Source organism: Pan troglodytes, chromosome 20 (genome assembly GCF_028858775.2).
Source record: "Pan troglodytes isolate AG18354 chromosome 20, NHGRI_mPanTro3-v2.0_pri, whole genome shotgun sequence".
Lineage (NCBI taxonomy): Eukaryota > Metazoa > Chordata > Mammalia > Primates > Hominidae > Pan > Pan troglodytes.
The window spans coordinates 49,263,057-49,275,708 of NC_072418.2; the positions used below are offsets into that span (position 1 = coordinate 49,263,057).

The 12,652-nt window shown below is 51.6% G+C and overlaps 2 protein-coding genes across 14 annotated transcripts in view; both read left to right on the forward strand.

The window, feature by feature from the left end:
* The window catches only part of HIF3A (hypoxia inducible factor 3 subunit alpha), a 46,670-nt gene extending 42,134 nt beyond the window's left edge, over nt 1–4,536 (forward strand). For 6 of the 13 annotated variants that reach the window (XM_016936260.3, XM_016936264.3, XM_016936263.4 and 3 more), the window contains one exon: nt 616–810. In XM_016936260.3, the coding sequence (XP_016791749.1) occupies nt 616–713 (98 nt within the window). In that variant the 3' untranslated portion in view covers nt 714–810. Of the gene's footprint in view, nt 1–615 lie in introns of all 13 variants that reach the window. The other 7 variants (XM_016936267.3, XM_001167499.7, XM_001167523.7 and 4 more) reach the window with 3 other exon arrangements.
* Nucleotides 4,537–7,949: 3,413 nt separating this feature from the next.
* The window catches only part of PPP5C (protein phosphatase 5 catalytic subunit), a 43,676-nt gene continuing 38,973 nt past the window's right edge, over nt 7,950–12,652 (forward strand). Inside the window, exon 1 of the mRNA XM_512768.6 lies at nt 7,950–8,284. Within this exon, the coding sequence (XP_512768.2) occupies nt 8,164–8,284 (121 nt within the window). The 5' untranslated portion in view covers nt 7,950–8,163. The remainder of the gene's footprint in view (nt 8,285–12,652) is intronic.

The following is a 12,652-nucleotide window of genomic DNA, read 5'->3' on the forward strand; positions in this document are numbered from 1 at the left end:
CACCCAGGCTTTTAACTGCCAGGAAGGGGAGACGGGTTGGTGTGGGATATGATGAGGTTTCTCTTCAAATAACCCGATCAATCTTTTATTCTTTAATTCATAGTACCCCCCACCTTTTTCCCTTCTTCTCCTTTTTTCCTTTTTGCCTTTGTTAAATGCCCAGACACGCCACAATACCAGGCGTTATCAATACCAGCTCACATTCCTTTCCTTATTTAAAAAAAGGACTAACTTTCTAACTCATCACAGACACCCCTTCCCCTTTCCTCTCTGCTTTCTTTTACGTGTCCACCTTATCTAAAAAAAAATCAAATGTTTAGCCAACCGAAATTAGTTTAAATTGTATAACCCGACCCCAGCCAATAAAAAAAAAGTACAAAAACAAGACTTGTGTCAAAAATAAAGGCTCTTGTGCCCCTTTGTTCCAGTGTGCTCTCATGAACTAGCCAAAGAGGCACCCCTCTGCGCAAAAGTAAAATTACTAAAAATCCTTTGTTCGAGTGTTCAATTTCCTTAAGATTTTAAACATTATTCCTGACATTGGGGTTATGGTTGTCCTGTGATTTATCTTTCGTCTTTTACCTTTCATTTATCATTTATCTTTCATCTTTGCAGGCCTGCGCCCCTCACTGCTCTCTCCGTACTCAGACGAGGACACTACCCAGCCCGGGGGCCCCTTCCAGCCAAGGGCAGGCTCAGCCCAGGCTGACTGAGCCGGCTCCTCTCCCCATCTGCCTTCTCCTCCCCCCGAAAGGACCTCAACCACACTCCACGCCGGCAGCCAACGCACAGGATGGGGGCGCCAGGAGAGGGGACTCTCTCTCCTCTATGTGCCCCCTGCCCACCTCGGGCCTACCTCAGCCCTCACCCCTCTGCCTGCTCCCAATCTGGGGGCTCTCTGGGGTGGTCTCAGCTCAGTGACCTCTGGGAGGTGGTCCCTGGCCCCCTCCCCCTCCTCTCAGGATTTCTCTTGGGGTTCTCAATACTTGGTTACCTCATTATCCCTTTCTCTGCCTCTCTTGGCTTTATTTTGGGGAATCAGGGGTGGGGAGGGTTGGGGGGGTCATATCTGTGTTTCCAGGTTCTGGGGAGAACAATGATCCACGGGTCAACGTGATCACGTTTCCTTCTATCCTTCTTGTATTATTATTTTTATTTTTGTCAATTTTATGATATGGTTTTTAATCATGATGAATTGCCTGGGGTCTGTAAGAATGTGGGACTCTGATCTTCCCCCTCCTCAGGTGTCAGTGCGGGGAGGCTCTGGGCCAGACCTCACCCCCAGTGACTTCCGATTGAGGCCAAAGACCCCAAGCTGCCCGCCAGCTCTGCCTGCCCCTTGCGCTCTGGGCTTCCTGCCGCCCCCAGCTTTGCCTGGACACTGACTTTATTCATGGTCCTCCTACTTCAGGGGCAGCCTCCCAGTTCCTCTGCTTCCAAACTATGCAACCTCCAACCTGCTCCAGTTCCAGACTGTATAACCTCTCACCTGCACTGGTTCTAGACCACACAACCTCCAGTGTGGTCTGCTTTAGATCACCTTCTTCTTCCTTCTTCCTCTTCCTTCTCTTCCTCTTCCTCCTCCTCCTCTTCCTCTTCTTCTTCTTTTTTTTTGACAGAGTCTTGCTCTGTCACCCAGGCTGGAGTGCAGTGGCGCGATTTCAGCTTACTGCAGCCTCCGCGCCCTGGGTTCAAGTGATTCTCCTGCCTCAACTTCCCAAATAGCCGGGACTACAGGCATGTGCCACATTGCCCGGCTAATTTTTGTATGTTTAGTAGAGATGGGGTTTCACCACGTTGTCCAGTCTGGTCTCGAACTCCTGACCTCAAGTGCTCCACCTGCCTCAGCCTTCCAAAGTGCTGGGATTATAGGCGTGAGCCACTGCACCCGGCTAGAACTCACTTTCTCCAAATCCCTCTGCTTCAAATTTCACCGTCTTCAGCTCTTTCTAGTTCTGGACCTCACCAGCCTCTCATTCTGCCTGTTTTCAAACCTTACGATCCCCAAAAATTGTCTGGTTCTGGGCCTCTAACTCCCTCTGGCTCTATAGTCTATGACTACCAGATTCTTTTGGTTCTAGAATTCACTAACTTCCTCTGGTTCTAGACCTCTTCCTATAAATTAATCCCTCTTGTTTTAGATCTCACACCCTCCAACTCCCTCTGGTTCCAGATCTTATATTCAGTGATTTCCTCTGGTTCTGGACCCCACAACTCCAAGCTTCCTGTTGGTTCCAGTTCTCCTGATCGGTAATACATTTGGTTCCAAATCCAGACCTCTTAATCTCTCTCTCTTTTTTTTTTTTTTTTGAGACAGAGTCCCACTCTGTCACCCGGGCTGGAGTACAGTGGCTCAATCTCGGCTCACTGCAGCCTCCACCTCCTGGGTTCAAGCGATTCTTGGGCCTCAGCTTCCCAAATAGCTGGGATTACAGGCGTGTGCCACCATGCCCAGCTAAGTTTTATATTTTTAGTAGAGACAGTGTTTCACCATGTTGGCCAGGCTGGTCTTGAACTCCCGACCTCAACTGATCCACCCGCCTCAGCCTCCCAAAGTGCTGAAATTACAGGAGTGAGCCAGCATGCCTGGCCAGACTTCTTAATTTCTAAATCACTTTTGTTTTAGACCTTATCAGGCTCAGCTTATTCTTCTGCAGTTCTCTATAACCAAGACTCATTTTCTCTCATCAAAAACAAGTACAGAGAGTTTGATGTGTTTATCTTTTTTTTCTTCTTTTTTTTTTTTTTTTTTCTTTTTTGAGATGGAGTCTCTCTGTCGCCCAGGCTGGAGTATAGTGGCGCCATCTAGGCTCACTGCAACCTCCGCCTCCTGGTTCAAGCGATTCTCCTGCCTCAGCCTCCTAAATTGCTGGGATTACAGGAGCCCACCACCACATCCGGCTACCTTTGTGTATTTTTTAGTAGAGACAGGGTTTTGCCAAGTTGGAGGGCCTGGTCTTGAACTCTTGACCTCAGATGATCCACCCACCTCAGCCTCCCAAAGTGCTGGGATTACAGGCATAAGCCACCGTGCCCGACCCTGTCCTTATCTTATAATAACCAGTTCTTCTAGAACCAGACGATGCTCTAGTTCTCCTAGATTCTGAACCTCATGACCTGTACCACTCACTAGTTCCAGACTACACAACTTCTAGAAGGTGCCACCTCCAGGGTCCTCTGATTCAAGATCTGGTGATCTGCTGTTTCTCTGGTTCTAGAACTGACTTACAAGTGCCTTCTGATTCTAGACCTCATTCTGTAAGTTCCCTTGGCTCTAGACTTCATCATTTCCAGCTCCTCCTCACTCAAGATCTGACTCCAAATTACCCTGGGTCTAGAATTCAGCCTTCAAATATCTTCTGATTTTAGACTTTGCCTTATACATTTCTCTGGTTTTAGATCTTACCACCCTCAACTCCTTCTGATTCTAGATCTTATGGTTCCCAAATCTCTCTGGTTCTAGAATTCAGATTTTAGGCTTTTGTTTTTCCTTTTTTTTGTTGTTAAAAAAAAAAAAAATAGAGACGGGGTTTCGCCATGTTGCCCAGGCTGGTCGCGAACTACTGAGCTCAAGCAATTCTCCCTCCTTGGCCTCACCAAAGTGCTGGGACTACAGGCATGAGCCACTGAGCCCAGCCAGGCTTTTTCTAATTCTATGCTTTATTCTATAAATTCCTCTGCTTCTAAGCCTCACAGCTTCCAACTGCCTTTGATTTCAGATCCAAATTCCTCTGATTCTATAATTCAGCCTCCAAATGCTTCTGATTCTGGAATCTAGACTTTTCCCTAAAGATTCCTCTGGTTCTGAATCTTATAACCTCAACTCCCTAATTCCAGACCCCAGCCTCCTAAATCTATTCTGGGCTTCCCACCCCACTGAACTTACCCAATTCCTTCTTTCAGTCTTAAGTCTTCCCATTCTAGATCCCTACCCTCTAGGCTGTGCTGCTTCTGGACTTCATGCCTCTCCATTCTCATTGCCTACAATCTCTGTGCCCCAGAACCCCCTCCACTTCCCACCCCAGCCCTCCAGACATGCACTTACCTTGACTTTACCCCACATGTTTGGGGCACCTGGGGCTCCCTCACCCCTTGGGTGGTTTGCAATCTGAAGACTTCTCCAGCCGCACAGGCACATGCACAGGCACGGTGCTGTCTGCATATTGCCAGGTGGGGAGAGAAGCCAGGACCCCTCAGCTGTCTGCCACCATCTATGTGCCTCCCTTACCCCCCAGCTTTCTTTCTACAAATGGTGCTACTCTTGGTCTCCCACAGGAAAAGGCCTCCCCTCTTCTTAGCCCCATTTACCCCGTTTGTGGAAGGCACTGCTCGCTCTGTTTTGTCAGAGAGTGGCCTATCCAGATTGGTGCTATGGGGGGGTCTGACCCCTCCCTCCTCCCTCTGGAGGTGATGTGGGCCCTCAATGGAGGGAATTGTGCTGGGCTAGGGAAAGGGGAGGGACTAGACTGGCCACACTGGCTCTGAAACTCACCAATCTCTATACACCATAAAGACCTCACCTTGGTAGGCACCAGAGCTCTGCGTGTTGACTCATCTTTTGGATCTCCTCTGGGAGTGTGGCTGAGTGTCTTTTTTTTTCCTTCCTTCCTTCCTTCCTCCCTTCCTTCCGCTCTCCCTCTTTCTTTTCTTTTTTTTTTTTCTTGGAGTCTCACTCTGTTGCCCAGGCTGGAGTGCAGTGGCACAATCTCTGCTCACTGCAACCTCCACTACCCAGGTTCAAGCAATTCTCCTGCCTCAGTCTCCCAAGTAGCTGGGATTTCAGGCATGTGCCACCACACCCAGCTAATTTTTGTGTTTTTAATAGAGACGGGGTTTCACCACGTTGGTCAGGCTGGTCTCGAACTCCTGAACTCAGGTGATCTGCCTGCCTCGGCCTCCCAAAGTGCTGGGATTGCAGGCATGAGCCACCATGCCAGGCCCGCCCTTTCTTTCTTTTGAGACAGGGTCTCACTATCTCACCCAAGCTGGAGTGCAGTGGTGTGATCACGGCTCACTGCAGCCTCCTGGGCTCAAGCAATCCTCCCATCTCACCCTTCCCGGTAGCTGGGACTACAGGTGCATGCCACGAGGCCCAGCTAATTATTTTCATTTTTTTGTAGAGACAGAGCCTTACCATGTTGCCCAGGCTGGTCTCAAACTCCTGGGTTTAAGCGATCCTCCTGCCTCAACCTCCCAAAGTTCTAGGATTATAGGCTTGAGCCACCGCACCAGCCCCATGTTACTTTCTGATTCTGTGTATCTGTGTGTGTGTGTGTGTGCGTGCACACGAGTGTGTGCACAGTGTCATTCTGTGTATGTGTATGGGTCTTCGTGACATTCTGTGAACCTGTGTTGTGGCGGGTGGGTGGGGTTGTGATTCCTTCTACAAGTGCATATTAGTATCTGGGTGAAGTGATTCTGCCTTATGTGTGTTTCTGGTTATTTTGGGTTTCTGTGTTTCTGAGTGTGGAAGGTGCTGTGATTTTTTTTTTTTTTTTGCCTATGTATGTCTGTATGATGTGATTCTGTGTACATGTGTGGGACTGCTTGATGCTGTAATTCTGGGTACCAATGTGTGTCTGTGTGACATGATTGCCCATAGTTAAGTGAGCATGTGTGTGCAAGTGTGTGTGTCCAAGGACTCATGTGCAGGTGGGTGTGTCTGTTGTCATGTATGTCACTCTCATTACCCCCCATACAGGGTTGCACATAGGAATCTCTTCAAGGGAAGAAAAACACTCTCAAGCCTTTGCACTTCCTATTCTTCTGCCTGAAATGCCTCTCTCCCTTCCCCTCTCCCCTCACTTGGTTACCTCCTACTCATATTTCACATCTTGGTTTAGGTACCAGCTACTCCAGGAAGCCTTCCCTGCCTGCTCCAATTGGGTAAAGTGCCCCTAAAAGCTCCCCTTGGAAGCCCCCTCCCATCACAGCACTAGGCACTCTGCCCAACTCTGAATATTTGTTTTGTTTTGTTTGTTTTTTGAGACAGAGTCTCACTCTGTAGCCCAGGCTGTCGTGCAGTGGCGCGATCTCGGCTCACTGCAGCCTCCGCCTCCTAGGTTCAAGCAATTCTCCTGCCTCAACCTCCCTAATAACTGGGACTATAGGTGCGCACCATCATGCCCAGCTAAATTTTTGTATTTCTGGTAGTGACGGGGTTTTGCCATGTTGGCCAGGCTGGTCTTGAACTTCTGACCTCAAGTGATCTGCCTGCCTTGGCCTCCCAAAGTGCTTCGATTACAGGCATGAGCCACCATACCCAGCCCACTTTGAGTATTTGTGATGGAGTCAATATAAAAGTACTATTCTGTGTCAGGCTCCCTGACAAATGCTATACTCATGTTATCGAACTCTCCTCTAATCCTGTATGATGGGGATAATTATTATCCCCACTTTACAGAGGTTGAAACTGAGGCTTAGAACAGGGTGATCACTTGCCCAAGGTCACAGAGTCAGGAAGGATTCCGCTGGACTCAAACCCACAATTCAAATCCACTATGGCAGCTCCTTTTCCCCCAACCCCAAAACAAACAATACGAACAAACAAAAGAAAAATTTACTAACCCACCAAGATGGGCTCTGGCACCTACAGAGGCAGTAGCGTGGCAATGAAGGACATAGGAATTAGATGGGATTCCTGATCCTGGCTCTGTCACCTTCTTATGTTGTCGTGACCTTCGTCAAACACCTCGGCAAGTCTGTGTCTTTATCTGTAAAATGGAGATGATACTAATATCTGCCCTTTAGGGTGATTGTTGGTTGTGCTGGGGGCCAGTGGGAAAGATGGGGTTGGACTAACAAGAGGTTTGGGAGTGGGATAGATAGGTTTGGGAGTGTGCTTCCAGGAGGGGATCCAGAGCCTTACAGGACTTAGTGCTACATGAGGGCTTAGAAAGGACAGACTGGAAGGGTGTACGGCAGGTGGGGATTGGCAAAGGGGTGGAATCTGGAGATTAGACTATTCGGCCTGAGGTTAGACTATTCAGGGTCTCCTAATCAGGAGTTTGGGTTTTCTCCTAAGGGTGCTGGGGCCATGGAAGCCTGGGAGCGAGGGTATGCCACGGTTTTATCATGTCTTAGAAAGATCCCTCGGCCGGGCACGGTGGCTCACGCCTGTAATCCCAGCACTTTGGGAGGCCGAGGCGGGCGGATAGCTTGAGGTCGGCAGTTCGAGGCCAGCCTGGCCAACGTGGTGAAACCCGTTTCTACTAAAATACAAAAATTAGCCGGGCATGGTGGCGGGTGCCTGTAATCCCAGCTACTTGGGAGGCTGAGGCAGAAGAATCGCTTGAACCGGGAGGCGGAGGTTGCAGTGAGCCTAGATGGCCCCACTGCACTCCAGCCTGGGCGACAGAGGGGGACTCCCTCTCAAAAAAAAAAAAAAAAAAGTGAAGGGTAAACTGGAGGGAGGCAGAGTGCATGCAATCAATGCTGTGATCTCAGACAAGAGAATCTGTAAAAACACAAACAGGAGAGTTTATTTGAAGATTCAGGATTTGGGAAGCTGAACACAGGAAGAAAGGAGATGGTGCAACACACTTCTAAGCCTTGCTCAGGACTTGAAATCCAGAGTGCCTTCAGTTAAAAACTCAAACACTGACCCTCAAGGTTGGACCCTTTTTGGCTTGAGAAACCACTCATTTTTCAGAGATGGGTAACTGAGGCCCTAGAGAGGAAGGGAAGATTTGTTCAAGGTCACACAGGTAGTCGACAATAGGGCTCGACGCCCGGGTCCGGCTCCGCGTAGGGCATGGCGCTGCCTTGCAAAACAGCCACACCCGCCAGCGACATTCACAACCCACCCCCCAACCCTAGAGGACAGCGGGGAAATCCCACTTTCAGAACCGAGAAACTTTTTACAGCCTTGGAACACGGTAACTTTGGGAGGAGAGGCCACACCACGTCTGTTTCCCCGCGCGCCCCTTCTCTCATTCCCTATTGGCTCTCTCTACCAGGGGTACCGTCTGGGGAACCTCTGGTCACCTTGTCCTCCGCGCGCTCTATGGCGAAAGGGACCTGCGCAGGCGCGTGAAGGGCGCCTTCAGGGCCCGCGCTTTACGACACTTGTGCGGCAGCGGCGGCGGCCACCCGGCGCTCCTTCGCGACGGTTCGGCCGGGTGCCGCTGGAGGCCGTTGCCAGGGTAGGGGTCGCTTTGCGGCATGGCGATGGCGGAGGGCGAGAGGACTGAGTGTGCTGAGCCCCCCCGGGACGAACCCCCGGCTGATGGAGCTCTGAAGCGGGCAGAGGAGCTCAAGACTCAGGCCAATGACTACTTCAAAGGTGCGCCCGCCTGGCAGGGAGGGTGGACAGTGGCCCAGGCTGAGGGGTGCCGGGCCCGCGCGGAACCATAGCAACGCGGAGCTGCAGCCTGGGCGCGGGGCAGACACTACCAAGTGACCGGGCGTGGGGAGGCCCAGGATGGCGCTGCCAAGGGGCGACATAGGGGGCTTCGGAGAGTGATACCTAGGAGTGGCGTGCGGAGCGGGTGCTACTCAGTGGAGAGACTGAGCAGGGCGCCACCAATTGTGGGGCGAGAGGGGGACTGGAATGAGGGCGCTACCAAACGTGAGGCCTGTAGAGGGCGCTACCAGGCAGTGACATGTGGTCGGGGAGTGATTGATGGCGCTACCAAATGGGTAGTCCTGGGGTGGGTGCCGCCAAGTAGGGGGTAGAGGAGGCACCCAATAGAGAAGGCAATCGTGGGGGTGGGGAATGGATCATTAGATGGGGGGAACAAGGAAGTAGGAGATTTGGGCTGACCCGAGGAAAAGGAATGTGATGGTGGGGGCCTTGGGAGTAGGGGTGGGGATCCTTAAGAATAGTATCACTTAGAATATTGAGAGTCAAGTGTGGGGCACCCATTCATTCATTAATTCAACAAATATTTATTGAGTACCTGTTATGTGCCAAGGACTGTGCTTGACTTTGGGGATATAGCAGTGAATGAGACAGATGTGGCCCTGTCCTTAGCTTGTAATTTTGCAGGTGAACCAAACATGAAAAAAAAACAAAAAAAACCATGTAAATAAGTAAAATACTTAAATTGTGATGAGTGCTTTGAAAGCAAACCAGCAGTGTGATGAAGTAGAGAATAAGGGTTGGAGGCTACTTTAGATAGGGTAGTGGGGGAAGGCCTTACTGAGCAGGAGGCGTTTAAGCTGACACTCACAGAGGGAGAACTGGAGAGGAGTGTTTCAGGGAGGTAAAGCAGCCTGTGCAAAGGCCCTGGGATGGGGAATGAAAGGATACTGGCATGGCTGGGGCTTTGGCTACTTAGGGGGAGACCAATAACAAGATGAGATTAGGACAGAGGCCAGATCATGCAGGGTCTCCCTGAGTCATTGCAAAGACCAGTTTGGAATTTTTTTTTTTTTTTTTTTTTTTTTGAGACGGGAGTTTTGCTCTTGTTGCCCAGGCTAGAGTGCAATGGCGCAATCTCGGCTCACTGCAACCTCCGCCTCCCTGGTTCAAGCGATTCTCCTGCCTCAGCCTCCCAAGTAGCTGGGATTATAGACGCACACCACCATGCCCAGCTAATTTTTGTACTTTTAGTAGAGATGGGGTTTCGCCATGTTGGCCAGGCTGGTGTTGAACCTCTGACCGCAGATGATCCGCCCATCTCGGCCTCTCAAAGTGCTGGGATTACAGGCATGAGCCACCACGCCTGGCCCTACAAGAAGACACATTGAGTAAGTAAATGGGCCAGTCTGGACTGGAGAAGAATTTGGGCGTGATCAAACTATGGTTGGGAATGGATGAGATCATCTAGTAAGAGGGTCTGGAGTGGGGACTTAGGACAGAACCCAAATGGAAGAGGGTGAGGCTAAGGAGGAGCACTTAGTGAGGTGGAAAGGAAGCCAGGAAAGGTGTCGGGAAGGCTGAGAGAAGAGAGCGCTTCTAGAACAAGGAGCTGGTGCCTTTAGTCTGATGCTGCCAAGGCAAGCACTGGCCATTGGCTTTGGCTCCATGGATGCTGGTAGTGATGTTGACAGGAGCAGTTATTGGGGAGTGATGGGGGTGATGCAGCCAGGAGGTGCTGAAGAGTGAATGGGAGGGGAGGAAGTGGAGACAGCAAATGTTAAGTGTTAGGAGTATTGGTTCTGAAGGGGAGTGGAGAAATGGGGGAGGGTGGTAAGACGAGAACGTGCACAGGAGTTCGAGACCAACCTGGCCAACATGGTGAAACGTCATCTCGGCTAAAAAAATTAGTCGGGTGTGGTGGCACACACCTGTAGTCCCAGCTACTTGGGAGGCTGAGGCAGGAGAATCGCTTGATCCTTGGAGGCAGAGGCTGCAGTGAGCCAAGATCACACCACTGCATTCCAGCCTGGGCAACAGACTCCGTCTCAAGAAAAAAAAAAAGAGAGAACATGCAGTGTCAGGGAAAGATGGATTTTTTGTAAGGATGGAAGACAGTAGAGTCCAATAGAGATGGAGAATTGATTCTGCACGGGAGGGGGGAGACTTGCAGCAGCAAAACCCTGGAGAAGGTGGAGGTGGGAAGGATCTGGAGCCCTGGAAGAGAGTTGGCCTCCAACGGGAGCAGAAGCAAAGTGTGGAGAAGTTTGATCCGGTGGGAGCCGTGAGAGGGAGGTAGGACCAGTGAGAGATGAGGCCAGAGGTAGAACCTTGGAAGTCAGATTGGGGAATATGGGTGTCATCCTGGGGGTGGTCGATGCCATGGGAAGTTTCAAGAGCGGGGTGCTGTGGTTCAGTTAGTGTTCAGAAAAGATCCCTGGCTGCCATGCAGAGACTGGACTCCAGGGTAAGACAGGAAGGAGTCTAGATTAGTGGACAGGTGAGGGGTGGTGATCGCCAGCCAGGCTGGAGGGACAGAAATCGATTCAAGAAGTGTTTCAGGGAGGAAGTGAGAGTGGCTGCCTGGAGGGAGGGTGGACGGTACTCCAGGCAGGGGAAAAAAAAACAAAAACAGGTGGCAAAGGCCCAAAGGTGAGCAGAGCCTGGCATGGAGGCCATAAGTGGGGCCACAGCATAGGAGGCTGGAGGAGGTTATGATGAGTTTGCAGGGAGCAGATTGCGCAGGGCTGTGGGAAGGAGCCAGGGCTTTCTGGGGTGGGGTGGCGGTTGGGGGTGGGGCTCTGGGGAGCCCTGGGAGGTTCTGAGTAGGGAAAGGACAGGGTCAGGTTTGTGTTTTAGGAACACCCCTCTGGAGGGGCAGGACAAGAGGCTGCGAAGCCAGGTGGAGGCTGAGCCAGGAACCTGGGCAGGAGAGGCCAGACCAGGGCTGGGTGGGGCTGGAGGGTGAGAAGGGAGTGGCTGAATCTGAGAGATGTTCAGGAGGCTGACTTGGCAGAATAAGTGAAGTGACTACTGGGCTTTGGGGGCTGAGGGATGGAGAGGAGTCCAGGATGAGGCTGTCTCAGCTGGGTGATGGGGTGGAAGGTGGAATTCCCTGGGATGGGAGCAGCCTGCATGGGGGTTGCTGCTGAGGCCGCATCAGAATTCTGGGCCACAGCAGCCATTGGGAGGAGCCCGTTGCCCCCCAGGACCTGGGATCCAGGCTCTCAGGAGTCCTGGGGCTGGGCAGGCAGCCAGAGGGGCCTGGCACTGAGCTGGCACGGAGGAGAACGGCCCTGCTGGCCCAGGCCCCTCGCTGTCTGTCAGGCAGTAGCAGGCACAGAGCCCCAGGCTCAAGGGCTGTGGGAATAACAATAAAAAAGAATAATGACAGCTCACCTTAATTGAGCCTTGTGGTGGCCAGGTACACTGTGGGGTTTAATCCTCCCCGGGGGCTGGGAGATGGCTAGGAGTGGCCCTGTTTGTTTTATAAAGGAAGCAAGGCTCGGAGAAGTGAAAAAACCACTCGCCCAAGGTCAGAGTGTGTGAGCAGCAGGGCCCGGATATCCCCTTCCTCGCCACGTGCTTGGCTCCCACGTTCAGGTTCCTCCCAAGCTGTACTGGCCCTGTTGAGGAGAAGAGGGGCCCCAGCAGGGAGAAGAGAGGTCCCAGGGCTCAGAGGACTGTCCCCTCAACTGTGGCTGGTTGCTCTGTAAGTTCAGGCCTATTCCAGAAATCCTGGGGGCAGAGCCTCGTCCCCCATCTCATGTCTGAGTCTAAGGGAAGTGTCTCAACTGTCTTCCCCTCTCTGTGGGCCTCAGTGCCCTGCTTCTCTAAAATGGGGGGTGGGGGCTTATGCTTAACCCCTAAGGAGGCTCCAGGTATAAGAGCTTGTGGGGAGGAAGCAGGCCATGGTTGAGAGCTCAGGCTGCCTGGGTTCAAACCCTGTGTCTTCCTCTACCTGCTTGATGACGCCTGGACAAATGACTTAACCTCTCTGGGCCTCTGTTTCCTTGCATCTAAAATGGGGAATGTCTTGAGGCTTAAATATGGTCCTGTTTGTAAAGCGCATAGAACAGGGCCAGGATATGGCATGTGGGTCGACCCGTGCAGTACAGGCTCCTCCTATTTCCTCTTGTTCCCTTCACTTCCTCCCTTCATTTAGTCATTCACGCATTCACTTCTTTTGCCTGCTTCTTTTGCTGCAGCCAGTTTTCTTACACAAGTTCGTAAAACCCTCACGGCCACCCAGTGAGGCAGAGCTCAGAAAGAGGAGGCTATTTGCCTGCAGCCTCGAGTTAGAGATCTGCAGAGCCGGGTGGCAGGCCCTGAGACTCCAGGATCCCCTCC